This window comes from Coffea arabica, chromosome 5e (genome assembly GCF_036785885.1).
Source record: "Coffea arabica cultivar ET-39 chromosome 5e, Coffea Arabica ET-39 HiFi, whole genome shotgun sequence".
NCBI classification, from domain to species: domain Eukaryota; kingdom Viridiplantae; phylum Streptophyta; class Magnoliopsida; order Gentianales; family Rubiaceae; genus Coffea; species Coffea arabica.
This window is the reverse complement of record NC_092318.1, coordinates 42,161,640-42,183,232: the sequence shown is the minus strand read 5'-3', so window position 1 is coordinate 42,183,232 and position 21,593 is coordinate 42,161,640. Positions and strand designations below refer to the sequence as shown.

Below are 21,593 nucleotides of genomic sequence, written 5' to 3'. Positions count from 1 at the left end.
TTCTCCATTATCCCACTATATATCAAATGAAATTCTTGGCACTGAACTTTGAATGATATATCTGCTGAGTACACCACACCATTACACAAACCTATTGTGATAGGTGGCCACCCATTGATGTTTAATTGTCTTTTAAAACTTTTTGTGCTATACCTAACACTTTGAAATGTAATATTATTTCATTTAAACCATTTATATGTAGAAAAATCAAAAGTCAAGATTGATTTAATTGTTCTACTATAACCATTTGCAACTGCTACCTCCTCCATCCTATAAATACGGTCATTGAACAAATTATCTTTACCATCTAACTAATTTGTTTCTTCCTTCTTTGTTTTTCAGCTAGCCTTTCAACATACAAAAGGTTCAGCTTTAGCATCCATCCAAATTCCCCTTGTGCTATTACTAGCAATCTTTGTTTGTTCAGAAGCTGATCTTCTTGTACCTTACGGTTGCTGCCGTCACTACAAAAAATTTGGCCTTTTGTGACAATAGAAAGTCATCACTAAAAATTAGAAAGTCGTCATTATATGAGTACAGTGACGACTTTTTCTATTGTCACATCGTTGTCACTAATTCTATGTCACAAATGGGTATGTGTGACAACCTCTACAAAGTCGTCACTAAATATTATTATTTAATGACGAAGACTAAGTCGTCACTAAAGAATAGTATTCTATGACGAAGTTTCTTGTCACTGTTTCCAAAATTTTTTTGTCATAAAAGATAGCAGAAGTCGTCACAAATTTGAACGCGCACAGTGACGACTTGAACTTGTCACTCTCACTTCTAGTATTCAGTGACAAGAATAATCGTCACTTAGTGAACTTACAACTTTGTCTACTAGAGCTGCAATTCTATTGCATTTTCAACAACCATAGCAGAAAATTGTGGCTCGACTAATGCAAAAAACGATAGTAATTAATGTACAATGAACCCTCAAATATATATATATGGTTATAAACATCTCTAAATTCATCACAACACACATTAACCAAAATGGGTTCCAAAGCCCACGTTAGTTCAAGTACTAACAGCCATTATCCATCCAAACAATAGAGTACTAAATTCACATCAATTCCACTAGTAACAGCCATTACACATCCAAAAAAACAAAGTACTCTTTCCAAACAAAAACATAGACTAAAGCAACAATTTGTGTCAAACTGAAGTCATCTTCATGAGCATATCCAAAAGCCAACCTTTTTCATCTCCTCAAGAGCATTTAATAGCATTGTACTGCATTGAAAGAAAGGTATCATATGCATTAGAATCGATTTCAGTCAAAAAATATGCCATTACAAGCATACACTATTGAATTTGAATGAATAGTCATACTGAACAAAAATCCAATTAAGTCAATATGATAAGCTCCCACCAACATCACGTACAATGTCACACCACAGGACCATACATCCGCAATCTAGAAATTAAATAGACAGCAATTACAAAATGAATGAAGAAAAAGCGAGCCTGCGTTTTAACAATAAGAAAGTCCCATAAGTATCTTTCTATAAAATCAATGCCAAAAGAAAATGAGATCAAGGCAAACGAAATATATTTTGCATGTGTTTACACCTCATCTTCATTGAATCCACCAGCACTATAAATTTTTGCAAAGAGCTCTCCACCAGCAGCATATTCCATCACAATAGCTAAATGTGTCGGAGTTAGCACGACCTGCAGACAAAAGTATGCTTCAAAACATGGCTCCATGATTTTTATCACAGACATCTCCCACTAAGGAAGTTGAAAGTACAAACAATAGTTTCTCATCCTGATTCATAATCTAGTTCCATTTTCTATCTTGTCAGCTCTCATCTATGACCTCGAAGACAGCGCACTTTTCTATTTAATTGAAGCCGAAAACAGGGCCCATTCCATTCCCTCTAGAAAAAGTGTAATATGAGTGCCAAAGTCTTGAACTACCGATTAGCAACCAACTTCGGCCGAATAAAAATGGTACTCTTTTATGCTACTACTGCCATTGTCAAACTAAAAAATGTTAGAAAATAGTAGACATCATTGCAAAGTAGAGAGTTTCTGCAGCAAAATTAATCAAGTGCAAGAACATTCAACCATTGATTACTCAGACTATCTGAAAGAAAAAAAGAAAATACCCTTACAACCTCAAATGTTTGACAAATCCAGTTAGTAAATTTTCACATCATTTGCTGCAATTAAAACTATGTACAATTAAAACTAGGCACTGCTTTAATAATATTATAACTATTTAGTGCATCGAGTTAGTCTAAAAATGTCCAACATTATTTGGAAATGCACTTTGGCTGTAGACAAAATCTGACTCCTTTAGGCATTAAAGCAGTAGACAATAGTTTAGGCACTAAAGATGTTTACCAGTGCTATGTAAAGGTAAACAATATCATTTTAGTTGAATAAAGACTCCAAAACTAAAGAGGCTACATTTTCATGCAATAGTTGAGATGGATAACCAGCTTGGATTGCCAAAAATGTTAAGAACCAAATGATACTTGAGTCTTTAATCATCCTCAGAAACAAATCACCAGGAAGGAGATGCAAAATGTGTTACACCAGAATTTACGTTTTACCAGATTTGACAGACCATTTTCCTTCAAACTTCTTGAAATCACCATCAACCATGGAAAACTGGAGTTCACGGTCATTTGCCTAAATAAATTTCATTTGCAAATAGTTAACTGAGATAAAGTTATCACATAAGAATGCCTAGTTACTGCTACCTACTCTATCAGAATGAAAATGCAGTTTAACATCTCACATTATATTACTTGCAATAACTGCTTTGTTGTCTTTGCCTTTTGTAATCTCACAAAGGTTTAACAAATCATGTATCACCATCACAAGAAATCTGTTTTCCTGCCACAGTTGATGCAAAAAAATAAAAGTAAGAAAATGGTGAAAAAGAAAAAGAACCACAAAACTGAAAGTTATCCAAACACAAGGTCTCATTCTGAGTAGAAAGAAGCCAGAAAATAGTCACTCAGCGAAGAAAGACTAAAAAATAGGAAAAATATACAGCATAAAGCAATACACTTGTTCCTCCATCATTGATCCTAATATAGATCCTATTGCCCAGCACAAGGTATTTAGGTTGTTCCACATCCAATCCTCACCATTCAGCTGTTTACTTAACTTCCTCAGCATCTGTTAACAAGATTCATCATACATGTCAACACCTTTTTTAAAAAAAATTTACATGTCAACTCCTTGAACAAATATAGAAGAAAATCATAATAACTATAGCAGTTTCGACAAGGAAAGATTTGAGCCCCATCATTCATTTATAACCAAGGTTGCGATAGACTTCTAGTTCAGCTTGTCTCAACTATGGATATTGGGTGGTTCTTTTAGTGAAGATCTTAACAGCATTGAAGTGACGATCTTAATACATTCAAGTAAGTAAACCAAAGAAAGCAGAACATTCATTAGTCCATGCCAAAAATACCATTCCTATAATTGCATTAACATGACTACAAGCAACTCGATCACCAGGGCAAATTATAATCTAAGTACACAAGAGAAAGCATATTAGTAGAAAACTTATCTGATTATTCTCATAATCAGATTGAAGAATTCAAAAAATCACATCTGATATCTAGAAATCAACCACTCAATATTTATAGATTAGCGCTTCAATATACAAATGCAAGGAATTCATAGAGAATTTAGGATGCCAAGAACGAGCAAATTATCTCTGCCTTATGACAAGAATAAAAAATTCTTACTTTGCAATCTCCTGCTTATCCTTTTTTTTTTTATCAGTAACAAGAAGCACCAGCGTATAATCCATTAAACCCAGAAAAAAGGTGCTACCACATGTTTTTAAGAAATTCCTTAGATTGATTTGAAGACCTAGAGCAACCAAAACTATAGATAAGTCTCAATCAACTACGTATCTCAACATGCATAACTTTCAACTGCAACATCTGAGAGCCTAAATTGCAAATAACATAATTCAGCTCTCAAGAAGGGTCTTATCACTCACTCAAGTTCTGAGCTTTATGCCAATTCGCACCACCAATTGCTAATAAAAACCTAAAATGGATTTTGTCAAACAGTCCTTGAGTTCTCAGCTTTCTGGCAACCCAAATCATCAATTCGTGGGTGGGATGGGGGAAACAAGAGGGATTAGCTACAACTTCGAGAAGACAAAAAGTTTTCGTCCAAAATAGCCAAATTTGAAGGATTTCGAATAGCAATAAACGGGTTAAAGAGATCCAAAAATAAATAAATAAGAGATAAGTAATCCAACTTCAAGTGCTGATATACGTGTAACAGATGTAAATGAAACTGAGGATAGCAAATTCTTGCAGAATTACAAAGAAAGAAGGATACAAACCAAGTCGACGTCTAGCCAAAATATTCGCGCAGGGGAAAAAAAAAAATCCCGGGCCCTGGCAAAAAGTGGGTGAGAATTAGATCTCTGCAGTGAAACTTAACAGGGGCGGCCTTCCCTTGTAGAAGGAACGTACACCAGCTGCAAAGAAAGATCCAACAGGATGAAACAAAAAAATTGTTCCCAAAAAAAGGAAAAGAAAAGCTTAAAATGGTACAAGTAAACGGCTGTGCTCAAACGGCCAGGTTAAGGGAGACGAAAATGGAAAAGCAAAAAAAAAAAAAAAAAATTGATTGAATGAGAAGGATTCTATCTCAGATAGGATTTGCGGTTTGCTGTGCGTTCTCTTCATCTTCTTTCTCTTTTATGTTTGTTTTTTTTCAATTTTTTTTTTTGCAGTCAACGGGAAATATTACTACTAATATAACATGGGAGCAATATAAATAATATAATACTGGTTTACTACTTCCCATTTTTTCAATCCGGCTCTCACCACCAAACTCATCAGAAGGTCCACGGGACCAGCACGATACCCCTCCCTGTCACCAAATCTGGGCCTATCCCCATCAAACCTTGGTGGTCCGCGAGGGCGGTCACCAGGAGGTCCACCCATAGGACGACCGAGGGGCTTGACGGACTTCTTAAGAGTAGCAGGAACAATTTCAGAGGGAAGATTGAGGTAAGTCCTCAGGAACTCGATGCCGTCGTTCGTAAGATACCAGTAGTAACACTAGGTGGCCTCCGGTGACCCGATTGTGCAGCAGCTCCTCCTCCTGATTAGGGATTTTTGCTGCACCGATCTAGGGATTTTTGCTATCTGCAACTCCACAAAATCTACACAAATCTTTTGGGTAGCTCAAATTAGGGATGAAAATGGTGGCTCAAAGTGATTTTTTGGATAATTTCAGCAAGATGGCAGTGGAGAGAAGAACAAGATGATAGTGTCCAAAACTGGCAAGAAGAGGGAAAGAAAATTTTGTCTGAAATTTTTGCTTAGTGTTGTGAGTGTTTTTATCAAACAACAAAGCCAAAACTATGTCGTTTCTGCTTCTTTTGTTCACCCTCATGTACTTCTTCAATTTTCAGCTTCCCGCTTCCATTTTAGCTAAGATCAAAAAATAACACTTTCATCCTCTTTTGTACAGCTAATTGATCAAATTATTGTTCGAAAAAAATTGCAACAATAAGGTTATTATTTTGAGCTTTTTTACTTCACAAGTTGTATTTGGAACTTTATTTGTTACATTAAAACTTTGAAAATTTAGTGTTTTTGGATAATTTTTGGAAAATTTAGTGTTTCTGGGATTAATTTAGTGTTTTTGAAAATTAGTGTTTTTGGAATATTTAGTGTCTTATTATGTTTATGATTCAAAAAAATCTTTTAATGCAAATATTTTTGGTATTAATTTAATAATTTTATTAATTATGTACGAAATTGTGGTCTGACAAGGCCTAACAATCTGTTTAGTTGATCAATTAACCAAAATAGTTTGCTAATACATGCATGAAACACTAAATGTATTTAGTACAAATACCGATTTATAAACCATAAATAATGTGACTATTGTAATTAATAATAAACTCCAACCATGCTATTGTCAAGATTTTACTTAATTTCATGTTGAATTTTATTGTTCTTTGCCATTATTTTTACACTATGCTAGTCAATAATTTTTCATGTGTTGTCAAGACAATTAGATAGGGAATCCAGGATATTTTTTAACCTTAGTTTACCAAATACGGGGCTAAAATGTAAAAGTTCGAGTGTCATAATATAATTAATTAAATTTACTTGCAGCGTATGGGCTATATAGAAAAAATTAAGGTGGTATATGGGGTTAAAATATAAAAGTTAGGGTGTCATAGTAGAATTAATAAAATTTGTTTACAACACATGGGTCATATTGAAAAAATTAAGGTGATATATGGGGTCAAAATGTAAAAGTTAGGGTGTCATAGTTGAATTAATAAAATTTATTTACAACACATGGGCCATATTCAAAAAATTAAAATGGTATATGGGGTTAAAATGTAAAAGTGAGGGTGTCATAGCAAAATTAACAAAATTTATTTACAACACATGGGCTATATTAAAAAAAATTAAGGTGGTATATGGGGTCAAAATGTAAAAGTTAGGATGCCATGGTAGAATTAATAAAACTTATTTACAACATATGGGCCATATTGAAAATATTAGGGTGACATAGTAGAATTAGCGAAAGTGAGATGGGAATAAATGATTTGGACAGTGACGACTAGTTGTTGTCATTAATTTAGAACTGACAACGATATTGTGACGATATTTTAAGTTGTCACTGTAGGACGAGTTTCAGTGACAACATGTTTTCTAGTCGTCACAACGGTGATCTCCCGCCACACTGAATAGTTGCGCGCCATCCATATTGTGACGACTTATCTCGTGTTGTCACTGTTGACGGGTGAAACCACGATCAAGTATGACGATATTAAAAGTCGTCACTAAAGTTTTCAATAGTGACAACTTTCTCTCTTGTCACAGAGAATGTTGTCACAAAAGGCCAAATTTCTTGTAGTGCGTGGAAAGGAAACAAATATTACTGTGTACCTTCAAGTGTTTACGGGCGGACCAAATACCACCAGTGTTGCAGTTGCCGGCGCCCCTGGTATGCCGAGAACTCCCTCCAATTTTGGAACCATTATTGTTAATGATGCTAAGATGACACAAGGCATCAGCAACAATTCTCCAACTATTGGTCGGGCCCAAGGCATTTATATAGCTTCATCCCGTGATGGATCAACCTCACAGGGCATATTTTCCCTCCTTTTCCACAACTTCCAATACAACGGTAGCACATTGGAATTCCAAGGACCAGGATATAACTTACAAGTAGGTGGTACGGCGAGAGAAGTTCCAATAGTTGGTGGCACAAAAACGTTTAGGCTTGCTCGGGGATATGGATTTTTTCAGACAGTTCTGCAAAATGCGGCACAGAATAAAACGGTTATAAGGGGCGGTATTACCGTAATCCAATGCGCAGGAGGAGGGAAAGTTTGAACAATAAAGGAAAAACCAATAATAAAGAAAGCCAATTACAGACCATATATATACGTACTTGGTGGTCTATGTTTCTTATGTACTACTTGTTCACTAGACTATCTTACTAAGAAATCCATCAAGGAGGATGGGAAAAAATAACTAATAAAAGAAAAATAATAATTAAGGAAACCAAGTATAGATTTTTATCTTTATTGTGGACTTATATGTACTCGGTGATCAATGTATGACGTTTCTTCGTGCACTTCTTGTTTCGTCAATATGTCCATCTTAATAGAAACACTATTGGTGTTCTTCAATTACACGTGACTTCGCATTACGTAAGCTCGTGAATTACACTATTGGTGTTCTTCAATTACGTAAGCTTGTGAATGTGTTAAACTAAGATATGTGCATTTGCTAATAAAGATGTGTATTGAAACTTCGATAAAATCTACACCTAATTGTGGAATTTGCTTGAACTGATAATTGTACACCAAGTCTAATTGTAAGGTAGTCTTTATTTTTCATAACTTTTGTTTTACATATGATGTACATCCAACTTGCTTTATGAAAAATAATCTTTTACTCAGTTTAACAAATGGTAATCCTTCTCCTATACGACTACCACAACTAATAAAAGGTGACAAAAGACCTTTTCATCTATTTTTTCTTAACATGGTTAAGAACTTCTGTTTTTTTGAGCATTAAGCTTAAAGTGCAATTCACCATTTAGATGGTGAAGATGGATAATGGTTTGGCCACAAAATGGTTAGTTAATTCCTTATAAAACGGGAAGAATGGTTAGTTATCAGGAAAGTCAACTTTCGCGCTTTTCTTCAATTTTACTGCTGAATCGTGTTTAAACATATGTGGATTGGACGGAGCAAAAACATATTACCAGGAAAGTCAACGTTTGAGTTTTTTTTTTATTATTTTTACCGCTAAATAGGGGAGAAACATACGTGGACTTGTAATTCGACTCCAAAAGATATGTGAATTGTTAGGAATTTGGCGAGTTTTGGGGGTATTCGATTGTCTCTTCAGACAAATTTTACAACAATCTGCTACATAGAAATGAACGGAAATTACATTCTCGAGAACTATATTCAATTGCACTTCTCTAGTGCAATTAAGATAATTGTTTCATTCCAATTTCACTTCAGACATTCTCTTATTCGATCAATGTCTTAATGAAGGCTACAAAAGATTTATTATTTCAATCTCTGTTCTTCATCCAACCCTCCCCTTCCCCCCAAACCCCCTAAATTTTAGGGTTAGGAGGTTGAAAGCCTATATGGCGTGTAAATAGCCAAACATGCGTGAACATTTTCAATTTCAACTACAAAATTGAAACCTATGCTTGGACATTTTTTTAAATTAATTTTTTAATGAGAGGATGCTAAAAGCCTATTACTACACGTAACTAACAAGAAAATGAGTGGCTCTTATGCAATTTGCAAACATGAATGGCCCTAGACTAAAAGGTGAAAGTAAAGCTTAGGGTGCAAAGTGTTCAAAATTAAAATTTAGAGTATAAAATGAAAAGTGGGATAAGTTCGAAGATGCAAAGTTAAGTTAATCCTTTTCTAGAACCTTATTAAATGTATTTCCTTGTTTTTTTTTTCAGGTAATTTTGTTTCAAGTTTTTAAGTTTTTCCATTATCCCACAATACAACAGAAGAAATTCTTGACTATCAACTTTGAATGATACATCTGCTAAGTACACCATTCTATACAAACCTATTTTCATAGGTGGCTACCCATTTATATTGAATTCTCTCTTAAAACTTTTTACGCTCTACCTAACTCTTACAATTGTAATCACATTTCATTCAAACCATTTATATGGAGAAAAATCAAAAATCAAGATTGATTTAGCTACTCAATGTAAATTCGGAACCTTATTAAAGTGGTAGAAGTTCAAAGGTGCAAAGCGGAGTTAATTCTTTCCAGAACCTTGTGAAATGTGTGTCATTGTTTTGTAATTTGTTTTTTAGGCAAAAGTGTTTCAAGATTTCAAGGCTTTCCATTATCTCACTATTTATATAGCAAAAGAAATTCTTGACTCTGAACTTTGAATGATATATCTGCTATGTATACCACACCATTCTACACAAAGCTACTTTGATAGGTGGCCATCCATTGAGGTTTAATTCTCTTTTAAAACTTTTTATGCTCTACCAAACTCCTTGAAAAGTAATCTTATTTCATTTGAACCATTAAGTCAAGTTTGATTTATCTCCTGTGTATTAGTTTGGAACATTGTTAAATCGGTACAAATTCGAAGGTGCAAAGTGGAGTTAGTCATTTTTCGGAGCCCTATTAAATGTATTTCATTATTTTTTGGTTAATCTGTTTCAAGTTTTCAAGGTTTCCATTATTACACTATATAGCAAAAGAAATTAGGAATGGCAATGGGGCGGGGGTTAGACGGGGAACTGCTCCCCTGCCCCGTCCCCGCCTTGCCCCGCTTCCCTATGGGCACACCCACAGGGTGAATAAAAATTTGTCATACAACTTCATTGTAGTCAAATTTGACCAAATAATCAAATACTTAAATGCCAACACATTACCAAATCATTATCCATTGTAATTTCACAATTGTAAGTCATAAAAACAATCAAACAAATGTTATTTAAATACAATCCAATATGATGAAACAAACACAACTAAAGTAGTCAAGTTTTCACTTTTGATACAAATACAATCACTAAATCATTGTTGTGTGATTTTTTGAGAAAAAAAGTGTTATTGTGTTAAGTATAATTAGGAATTTAGTATAAATGTATTAGTAAATTTGATATAACTAATTAACAATTTCTATTAGTAGACATGTATAATTATTAGCATTTGATAATATCAATTATATTATAAATACTAATATACATTATATAATACTTATAACTAATAATATCATTATTATAAATTTGTAACTAATTAAATTAAATATCACATATATAATTATATACATATAAATTTAATTGTTTTTAACGGGTGATGGGGCGGGGGATGGGGTGGGGGTATACTCCCCGGCTGCCCCATTTTTTAATGTCGGAAAAAATTCTCCGTCCCCCCCCCGGCCTCGTTTGCCCGTGGGCACCCTCCTGGATTACCATCACTAAAAGAAATTCTTAACTATGAATTTTGAATGATATATCTGCCGTGTATACCACACCATTCTACACTAACCTACTATGATAGTTGCCCACCCATTGAGGTTTAATTCTCTTTTAAAACTTTTTATGCTCTACCTAACTCTTTCAAATGCAATCCTATTTCATTTAAACCATTTATATGCAGAAAAATCAAAAGTCAACATTAATTTATCTACTGAGTATATGTTCGGAACCTTGTTAAAGTGGTACAAGTTTGAAAATGCAGAGTGGAGTTAAACCTTTTCCAGAACCTTAACTTGTGGCTACTGTGGAAAGGCCAATCATACCGAGAATGATTGTTGGCGGAAAGGGCAAAAGTGTTTGATTTGCGGAAGTGGTGATCATCAAGTTAGCAACTGTCCGAGGAGACAGTTACGTGAAAGTAGTACTCCGCAACTGGAGGGAGCCAAATCAAAACAAGCGAATGAAAAAGGGAACCGAACAAGTGTACCGGCAAAAGTTTATGCGTTAGACAACCAAACAGTTCCGGACTCGTCTGAGACAAATAAAGGTAAAAAAATTTCGAGGACGAAATTTCTTAAGGGGGAGAGAGTGTGAGAACCCTAAATTTTTCACAATTGTTTCAGCATTTTGGTTTACTCTCACTTTCCTTTTGAAAATGAAAAGAATTTGCTATCCATTTCTAAGGAGGGTTTCATTGCATATATATGAACGTGTGATTGTGTGTATTACGTGTAGTTGTGTGAGATTATATGTATCTATATATATATCTTTGTTGGTAGAACGAATGAGCGCAACGTTTAGGCTTGGAAGGAAAAAAAATTTTTGTGCAAAAGAGGAAGGGCCAAATCCGGCCAGTTCTTGGCCTGATTGCTGGCCGGATTGTTGAAGGGTTTTGAAAAAAAATTAATTCTCCTTTGCCCGGAATCCGGCCTGGAATTTGGCTGGAAATCCGGCTAGTTTCCGGCCGGATTGTGACGTGGCACAGGCGGCCACCAACTTTGACCCGCCTATTTCCTTTCTTTTTATACTGTTTTTGGCCCAAAATATCTTCATTTCTTCCCTTGCTCAACCGTGTGCCATAGAGAGAAGAAAGAAAGCTCTTTAGTTCCTAGTTTCAATTTTTGCTTGAATCTTAAGATTTCACTGTTGGATTTTCAATCCACTCCATACAAGTGTGTACTAAGTGGGTTTAAAGCTTTTGACGGAGTGATTTTTGAAAGGGAAGCTTTAAGGTGCTATCTTTCTTGAGTTCTAAGGTGAGTTGCTATGGAAGTTCCCTTTTGTTTTAATAATGGTATAGTAGTGCTTCGCAGTGGTTAAATATGTTGTTTTGTTGGAAAATTTCATGGGTTGAAGGAGTTTATGATGAATTTCTGATTTCTTAGGGGATTTTCTGATTTTATATGATAGTCATGGGGTGGTCCTGGATTGATGGATTAAAATGGTGTTAGATGAAGCTTTTGTGCGTTAATTGCGATTGATTTCGGAAAATTTCCGCTTGTGGGGATAAATTCTGGTTTTAGGGTTTAATTTGGGGGTTTTCCTGTGGTTGGCTCTTAAGCTTCTAATTAGCTTTGATTGAAGGATATTGTGGCCTAATTGGATGTATTTTATTGCTTGTTAACCGTATGTGTGATTGTGGTTAAATTGCTGTGAGAATTGGTTTTTGGATTGTAGGGTGAAAGTGAAGAATTTAAGGGGACATGCCGTCCGTTTATTTTCTTGTAATGTGAGTGAGTTAAAGTGGTTTTGGAAATCTATTTTGTGTCAAGTTGGGTGTATTTCATGGAAAACTACATCGGTGCTCTCGAAGGGTGTTCGAGAAGCTACTTTCTATTTGAACTCCTATATTTCCGCTTGGTGAATATCATGACTGTTTTACCATTTTAAAACATGATACCTCTTCAATTTGAAACTTCAAATGTTTACTTACTCCTTCCCAAAATAAAGAGGTATGAATTAGGGTTTTCTCGACTACGAGAAAACTACTTTCAAGTGAGGTTTTAAATGTGAAATTAAGGTATCTTGTCCTCCTTCTCACGTGATTTTCATCACGACATTTGTATATAATGTTTACTTGATTATAAGTTGATTTTGAGTCACGTAAACGATTCAAAAATAATATTTCCTTAGCCTATCTATTTGGATACTGATTGTCTTTGGCCCAAGTGTTTTCCGTTGGAAATTTTAAAACCCTTTCGAGTTTAGTTTTGCGTTTGGTTTATGAAACCCTAGTTATTTCCATCCACAGATCCAAATACCCTCTTTTCACTTGAAAGTCATCTTTATACGTTTTACTCATAATTAGTCGGGTTTCTTTGATTTCACTTAATTGTTTTGCTAGATAAACTGTAATCTTATTTCTCGTTTAATCTTAGGTTTCATCGGTGACTGAGGGTTTTATTCGGAGAGATATTTTGGACGTTATTTTGCATAAATAGGTGAGTGTTCCTTGTTTGTTATATTTTCCTTGACTTCATGGCTTGTTGTAATTGTTTGACAATATGTTAAGTGCTCTCAATGATTGCCAAAACGAGTTTTCTAGGCGAGTGTGTACTTTATTGCACTCGACCTAAATGAAGGTGAAATTTTCAATGATTTAAGAATTGAAACATTACTTGTGCATGTATGTAAGTCTTTTGGCTGAATTGGACCCTGCCCGTCGTTACTGATAGACTCGAGCCAGAAGCGGATTCGATCGGGCGATTTGGTAATCCTGGGTGAATATTTGGTATACTCGAGTATTACCTTGTTGTCGGGTAGAGTCTGGCCAACGTCTAGGAGGGGGTGAACGAAATGAACGAACGAATGTCAATGCAAATGAGGGGTTTTACTTATCAAAAATGCATTTTCAAATGATTGGAGAAATAAGGGAATGAAAGGAGAATGAATGAATGAACGGCTCCCTGTGCGCACGTAACCTTTTAATGAATGTGTTATTATCGCTTTCCATTGTAAATGTTTCTTGAATTATTGGTTATCTATGGTTAATGCATTGGTTTTCTTGTTTGATTATGTGTTCGGAATCTCACTGAACTTTAACTCATTCCTTTAGTTTTGTTTTCCTTAACAGGGGAAGGCGAGTAAGGACGAGAGCTCGGTATAGACTAGCTTAGTCTAGTTCTTTGATTTCTTTTGTAATGGTTCTCGCCCTAGCGCTTGGCACGGGCTGGATGCATGAAGAATTGAGAACTTTTGTATATTCGATGTTTGTACTCCCTTTTGAGATAGAAATGTATATAAGTTTCGCTTTAAGTTCTGGAATGTCATTATACTTATTCCTGTGGTTTTATTCTGGTTTGAATTGAGGACTGTAGTTAACGACTGAGTCCCGGCGAGAGCTGGACAAGCGGTCCGCCGAACCCTTTGGTTCGCCTTAAGGGAAGGTGGGGCTGTCACATGGTGGGTTTAGTATGAGTCGTCTGATGAAGAGGACTTCAATCATAAAGATGAAGAAGTAGAGTTGAGAACCAAGATGATGTCTAGTTGAGGCATGAGGGAGGGGCTTCAAGCATGGTGATTAGCTTTGCGGGGTACATTTGGAAGTCTAACTAGAGATGTAGGGTAGCTTTGCCTTTCAATATTTCAATTTGCCAAGAGTTAGTTGATTAGAGTACATTACCAAAAATTATAAGTTTAAGGATGCATATTGATGAAATTATTTGCTTAGGGGGCACTTTACGACTAGAAGAAAGTTTGGGGCTGTACTTTGCAATTAACCCTTTTGTATAATTAAAATTGATCTGTTGCACGCTTTCCAATCAGCAATGATGCCCTTTCTTCGAAGTGCTACTTTAGAAGTTGCTGCTACTTGCTTATTCAACCGATTAGTTTAATAGAAGCTGGAACTTCGAAACTTTTTTAGGTAAAAAATGACAAATTACAACAACTATAATACAATTTAAAAAATTGCTGACATATATGTTTGTGTGTGTTTGTGTGTGTGAGAGAGAGAGAGAGAGAAGGGCGGAGGGGTGGAAGAGAGGAGAGAAAGATAGAATGGGTGATACAGACAAAGGAAATGTAAGTAAAAGATCTCGAGTTTGAGAGCTCCACTATATATGTGCGTTTATATATTAAAAGAGGTATTTTCATATAAAAAATAACTTGGTATACGAAACTTCTCCACCAAATTCCTTCTTACGGTGCCAAAAAGCGTGTGGGAAAACTTTTGTTGGTGTGGTCCTTAGTTCTAACTAGAAAGTGATTTTAAAACAAATCAATGGGCATGAGAAAAAGGCCTTTTCAATATCTATCCTAAGGACTGAAAAACAAGTACGACAAACATTAAAAATATTGTCCATGAAATATCTAATTAAGCAATGTATTACATATAAGTTGCAATCTTTATAGCAGCAGTATCTTGTAAGAATTCTACCTTAGAGTCATATGTGATCTATACGATTAATTGATTGATATCTTAACCAAATCATTGATATTATGTCAATGATTGATCTGTATTTACCATTAATTACCATTAATTAGTTCTTAAACAAAGTATATTGTGTTATTGTCCTATTTTGTAGTATCACAAAAAAAATAAAAAAGAAAAATAGTTCACATGCAAAAAAAATGACTGAAAATTACGACATATCTAAATGATAAATATAAATATGAGAATACCTAAAATCAAGGGAGTAGACTGTCTTTTACTTTGTTCCTATTTCGTAGAGTTGTTTGTCATAGAGAGGAGCATTTTTCAAAGAAAAAAGGGCAAGATCATATTGTAAATAAATTGTTCGATGCTCTTCTTCGGCATCTCTCCCTAGTATTTTAGATGGTATTTGTGAGGCGAATCTTGGAATAGGGTGTTCTTCTAATGCCTATAGGGGTGAGATTGAATAGGAAGAAATTGGCTATTAGATGTTCGCCCGTGCAATATGGCGAATGCCCAAGGGCTCGAGCTTTTTGAGTTTTTTTAATTTTCTTTTCAGGTTTCAACCATAAACACATAATTTCTTTTGCAAGGCTTCGTTGCCTCCACACCTTTTATCTTTTTATTTTTGTTGATTTTAAGAGACGATTATTCTCTACTATCATGACTAGAAGGCTAATCTATGGGTTGGAGTTTAAACCTCGATGCTTCATGGTTCGTTTACAGCAAAAATCTCATAATATTTAGCCAAAATATCTTAAAATTCAGTAAAGGTCATTGGTGGGCGTTGGCATCAATTCCATCAATTTTTTTTTATTACATGGTGGAATGACCAGAAAAACTGAGTCCAGCCCCAAGAAACCTCAAAATGTATCAGCAAGGGTTTTTTAAGAAAAAAAAAAAAACCAAGGCCAAATAGTGCATGAGGAAAATGTATCAAACAAGAACTATCTTCTTGAAGACTTGCCACAACTTGTGGAGCAGTACATATACGTTTCATGAAAATCATAATTTCAATGTTCCTTCTATTAACTATTAATAGCTTTCCACATTATCAAAAAGAATGAATGAAAACACAAATTTTAGAACTAGCACATTTAAATTGAAGGAACAATTTAGAAATATAACTAGATTAGAAATCGTAATCTTTCCTCTAACTAAATAAAATTCAATTTCTGGAGTGTCCTTGGCAGTTAAGAGTGAAAATCCATATTACCAAACCAGCCGTGCATAGAATTTCAATGAAATAGTAGAAAATTAAGCCCAAGCAATTGGGGAAAAGGAATATTTCAACCTTTTGTTGTTTTTCCTAGATAAACATCATATCTTTGTTACATTAAATCTGTACTAATGATAGAAAATACATCAAGTATTTAAAAAAACCAAAGAATATGAAGATTTATCAATACATCCAATATAAAATATTAATAAAAATTACACTTTGAAACTCCAATACATTATCTAGTACCAATCTTGTTGTTTAGTTTTGATGTGCCCATTCTTGGCGGTAGTGGAATAATAGAAACCATCTGGCCTGATTTCCCAACGACATACGTTCAGATGGTAATCATAATCGCCACACATGTCGAAACCCTTGAATACTTGAAAACCGGCTTGTTTTACACCCCACCAAAAATGACAGAAGTATTGGGTCCTTCCAAAGAAGTTCATATGAAAGTCCCAATGGAAATCTTCCTTTGGTTGAAGATAATGAAATCCAAGTTCATTATCCTTTGAAAAGCAGTGTATCCATGTTTGATTTGGCATCAAATTAACCACATGAACTTCATAATGTGGACCATGGATGATACTGCCAGAAACTGAGCTGATGTTTGCAAAGCAAAATCAGCATACAAGAATGCCAAAAAGGATTTTATTTGTGTAGCCCATTTTGGCAATTAAGAACTGTTTCGGTAACTAAAATTGTTCAACCTAGCCTTTATATAGTAGTCGTAAGTCCGTTGTAGTGAATAAGCGTGACATACGCTAAACAGTAAATTACGATAGCCTTCTGGTTGTCAAGGTAATTCTATTTTGAGCATGTTTGATAGCCTTCAAGATATGTTCGGTTGCAAAAAGAGCGTAACCACCAAAGAGGGCAAAGCACTTTTTTCTTTTCTTTTCTTTTTTTGAAAAAAAAGTATGATTCATTGAGGCAGAAATCATAGTTGGAAAAAAAAAAGAAAACAAGAAAGTTATGGTGTGCATAGTCATCTTGACTCTATAAACTATAGTGGTGCACATATTGCTTCGTTACTCTAACCTACATGGGTCCATATCTTGTTTTCAATCTTATCACCAAATAGTTCATTATGTACTTCGTAGTTTCAGACGTAGAATCATATTAATGTAATACAACTCGGTACCATCATCTGGGAATATTGTTTGTTGTAATTTCAAGATTTTTTAAAAAATTTTCATATTTTATTTTGCTTACATCATATATACAATTTCTAATCACCTTTTTATCTCACATACGTCACATTACAAAAAATATTACAGTAATTCTCTCAAATAAATATTTCAAACAACAACCTATCCAAACAAACTCATTTTGTATGCATGATCGGGAATGCCGTTGCGGGTTGTGTTGATGTAAATTATTTTGTCTTAGTACTTGTAACATTTTTTTAATAAAATATTTAGGCTTGAATTTCTCTAAAAAAAAATCACTACATAAAAGTCTCTATGAAGAACCAATAGTGATGAAGAGTATACCATGATGAACAGTGATGTTTGGCTTAACAGTGGTGTCGCTATGAAATCTTAGCAGCGATGTTAGGCCGGTTATACTATGCAATGAAGAGTTTTAATTACACTCAAATTTGCACGGCTAAAACGTAATCTGGTAGTGAATCAACTATACATATAACTAATACATATATACTCTCATAGTTATGAAATTAGTTATAAACTTAATAGATTCTATGAAATTACATGATAAAAAGTTACAAAGGTGATTTATCCTTTTGTGATGATCTAAAACCTTTAGATAATTATAATTAACACATTTACTCATTAGATTTAACACTTCCTTGTTGATGATCTAACATCTTCAAATAATCATAATTAATGGCCAATTAATCATGATTTTACAAACAAAAGTGCTAAATACTTGCTCAAAAGATAAACACAACCACCACGTTTATTTCATTAAATAAAGAAGAGACTAAACCTACTTAGGTATGAAAATTTACAACAACATAAGAAAAAATTAAGGAAAATACCAAACTTGTTTTATAACTAAACCATGAAATTAAATACAAGAGGGAAAATAGTACGACAAAGGTCACTCTTATCACATGAAATTTTAAACTCTCCATATTTGCTCCTCAATTCTTTTTCCAAGTATAGCTACAAGTACAAGAATATATACAGACTACACTACCCAAGATACTAGGAGCTTATGGATTTAGAGCTACGTTTTTAGTGATTTTCTTCTTCCCGCCAAACTCCCAAAACTATCCTCTATCGAGAAGTCTTAAAGCCTCTTACTTGTCTCTTTCTTCAGCAATGTGAACATAGTTCCAAACAATCAAAATTTTTGTTGTGACGACCCCAGCTCCCCTAAGGCGAACCAGAGGGCTTAGCGGGTCGCTTGCCCAACTCGCGTCAGGACTCGATGGCAAAAGAAAATAAAAGCTATTCCCACGGCAAAAGAGTACTATTCACATTATATACATCGGCAAAAGAGTTCTATTTACATCCCCAAAAGTAACTACCCATACCATTACATCCTTATGATTATAACCAAAACCAAAGAGTAGACCCTAAGAAGGGTCCTTACACGGATCACTATAATAGGGAAAAACATATTAACTATTCAGTGATTACAAACAAAACCCAACTATACTAGTGATGGTGCCAAAATTTCCCCGCGTCGGCCCTGCTAAAGAAAACAAAAGAAAAGGGGGTAAGCTAGAAGCTTAGTGACTAACCAGGGGTAAAAATGTAATTTTTACATGTCAACATTTGCACAGTGAGAGCAAAGCAAAAGCAGAAAAGTAACACCATATGGTAAGGATACGGGTGGCTCCCAAGCCAACTCATTTGTCGAGCTTGATCACTGGTTGACCCTTGAGATCCGGAGCCACACAGCTCGCTTCTCTTAAAGGGTCCCACATAGAGAGACCATGAGCCTCAACTCAAGTCACGAGCAATAAATGCTCTAAAATATTTTTCAAGCAATAAATGCTCTAAAATCGTAGTTCAAGCAATAAATGCTCCGCAAATGTTTCACAAGCAATAGATGCTCCATAACAAATCACAAAAACATATTTCACAGGTATCAAGAGCAACTAATGGGGTTTAGATCGAGTGCGATAAAGTACACCCTCGCCTAAGTGCCCATTTTTCATAGTAAACTCATATTAGTATTGAGTTACACAGAAACCCTGATTACTCACCTAAAGAGCAAGTATAATGAGAGAAAGTACGGAAATGAATTCAAGTCGCCAGCTAGTGGGCCCCACCGGCTCCGTCTAGCCCGTCACCGCCTGTAGCAGAAGGTTGAGCCATATTATCACACAAACAACTACTAAAGTGCGTAAATTAAGCAAAACGGCAAAATTGGCACATGCATGTGCGGAATCGGCAAACGGAAATGGAAACGGCCGGCAAACGGAAATGGGCATAGTTACTGTCCCAAACTGTTTTGGCCATAAGTTGGGCTAGGAATGTCAGATTAAGGTGTATGAGATACCATTTCGAAGCTAAAAGAAAAGGCTACAACTTTCGTGAAGACACCTAAATCCGGATCTGAACAGAAATAGGTCGAAAGTATGGAAAACAGTGCCAGAAGTTCGCACTTTAGGGTGACAGACAGGGTATGTTTGCCGGACCATAACTCACAGCTCACAAACCCAAATCAAGAAATTCCAAAGGCATTGGAAAGCTAAGACATAAGGCTAAAATTTTTATGTTTTGGCCAAGACTGGATCAACTCAGAACAGAACAAAAAATGAGTGCCAAATTACCTGTCAGAACTGTCCAGTGCTCAAGGCAGTTCTGACTCACGATCTTGTTTTAGCTATAATGGGAGCTACGAAGCTCGGATTTGGATGCACTTTATACCGTTTTGAATCTGAAACAGAGCTCTACATTTCTTATGAAGACACCAACACCCAGTTCCATCGTTATCCATGCGAACTGAGCATGGTCAGAAGCTAATTTACAAAATGTGACCAAACCAGAATTTGAAAGCTGAGGGAGGGTTTTGGCTATAACTCAGCCTACACACCTTCGTTTGACCTGAAATTTTGCAGGAATAACAAGGACTTAAGAAGCTACAACTTTCGTGTTTTGAGCAGCTTCCAAATCAGCACGCAGCATAAATAAAAACAGAGCCCAATTCGGATTTGTGGACTGCCCTGTTTCCAGTTTTGCCGGTTTTGTATATTGCAACCGTGTGATCCGTTTCTCTAATTCTTATACAAGTCTTCTAACCAATTTCATACCAAATAATATTACATATATCAGATTCTAAAAGACCTAACAATGGTCCAAAATTTTCTCCGCAAATTATCATAAAATTACCAAATACTAACCACCATTTAGATTCCAATTCCACTAGTTCTTTACTAACTTCAAAACCCTAATCAATCAAACCTTAACTTTCCAAGTTCCAACTAAACCAAACTAATTTCTCTTTTCATTAGGGTTTCATAACCAAATCTGATTTTTGCTAAAAACCAACATACAAGTGCATTTAAGATATCAAGGATTCCATTTACAAGCTCAAAACCAACCAAATCAACTTAATAGCTCATGAGACCAAAAGCCCTAATTCTACATAGCTCAATCGAAATTTAAGCAACCAGAAATCAACAACATAAACCATTAAACCGCACCATAAACACCATACAAACCATACAAGTTAATATCCTCAACAAGAAACATCACTTTCATGGCTTCACAACTCTAGCACCCAACTTTACCTTTCAAAGAGAGATGATTTACCTTTCAAATAAGCTTTATGGATGATCAAACCACCCCAATCAAGTTCCAAAGTTGTTGTTCGAGGCTCCAAGCTCAAGATTAATGGTGAAACTTGAAAAATTGTGGAAGAAATCTCCCTCCTCTCTTGCTCTCTCACTCTCTCGGCCTTCCCTCTCTCTCTCTCTTTAGTTTTTGATTTGGTTTATGTCTTGTGTTCTCTTGGATGTTCTAGAATTAATACTTAGTCAAGACCATTAGTAGATATTTTTCACCAACCAATCACATAAAAGATGATTATTGACTTCCTAGTCCTTGCAACTTCCTTTTTGTTTTCTCACACTCTTGCCCACAAATGTTTGGAACTCTTGCACTTAACTCCATAGGATACAACTTATTCTAATCCAAAATACTTTGTCACACTTAATCATTTCACTAATCACCTTATTATCTTAATTATTCCTTATTCCACATAAGAGCAACTAAACCACAATCTTTTTACATTAGCTAAATTAAGGGTTTTAAACCCAACTTAAGGTTGTTCAATTAGCAAAACACTAGGGAATTTACTAGTGTAAGACCTTGTAGCTTTCTAATCCTACTTAACCTTTATAAAAGAAATCGAATCCGGTATCTACTCATACGAAAACATACATTAGCATGCATAATATTTACTACCACATAAACTTATGATTAATACGTAAACTAGGGTTTTGTGTAAAAATATCAAAGGTGTAAATCCATTAGGGTTTTAATAAAATTCCAAATTAAGGTTTTTCGATTCTAAAAGCAAAATCACATGTAAAGAATTAC

At 35.0% G+C, this 21,593-nt stretch overlaps 1 protein-coding gene and 1 long non-coding RNA gene across 17 annotated transcripts; both read right to left on the bottom strand.

Annotated features, from left to right (window-relative positions):
- Positions 1–921: 921 nt before the first annotated feature.
- On the bottom strand, positions 922–5,438 carry LOC113687950 (protein EXPORTIN 1A). Of its 16 annotated transcripts, none has more exons than XR_011814276.1 (7): positions 4,340–5,438; positions 3,017–3,144; positions 2,759–2,848; positions 2,571–2,649; positions 1,579–1,680; positions 1,339–1,473; positions 922–1,239 (listed from the first exon to the last, which is right to left on the bottom strand). XR_011814276.1 is itself a non-coding variant. In XM_027205500.2 (7 exons), the coding sequence occupies exons 3-7, from the start codon at positions 2,836–2,838 to the stop codon at positions 1,226–1,228; spliced, it is 360 nt and encodes a 119-aa protein (XP_027061301.2). In that variant the 5' UTR covers positions 2,839–2,856; positions 3,017–3,144; positions 4,340–5,438; the 3' UTR covers positions 922–1,225. The 16 variants fall into 16 exon arrangements, 12 of the variants coding, with proteins under 12 accessions (XP_027061301.2, XP_071904775.1, XP_071904774.1 ...); XR_011814278.1 differs by having other exon boundaries at positions 2,564–2,649; positions 2,759–2,856; positions 3,032–3,144; XR_011814277.1 differs by having other exon boundaries at positions 1,339–1,423; positions 2,564–2,649; positions 2,759–2,856; positions 3,032–3,144.
- Positions 5,439–18,480: 13,042 nt separating this feature from the next.
- On the bottom strand, positions 18,481–20,970 carry LOC140006286 (uncharacterized). Its single transcript, XR_011813929.1, has 3 exons — positions 20,805–20,970; positions 19,253–19,342; positions 18,481–18,735 (listed from the first exon to the last, which is right to left on the bottom strand). It is a non-coding gene; the product is annotated as an uncharacterized lncRNA (long non-coding RNA).
- Positions 20,971–21,593: the final 623 nt, after the last annotated feature.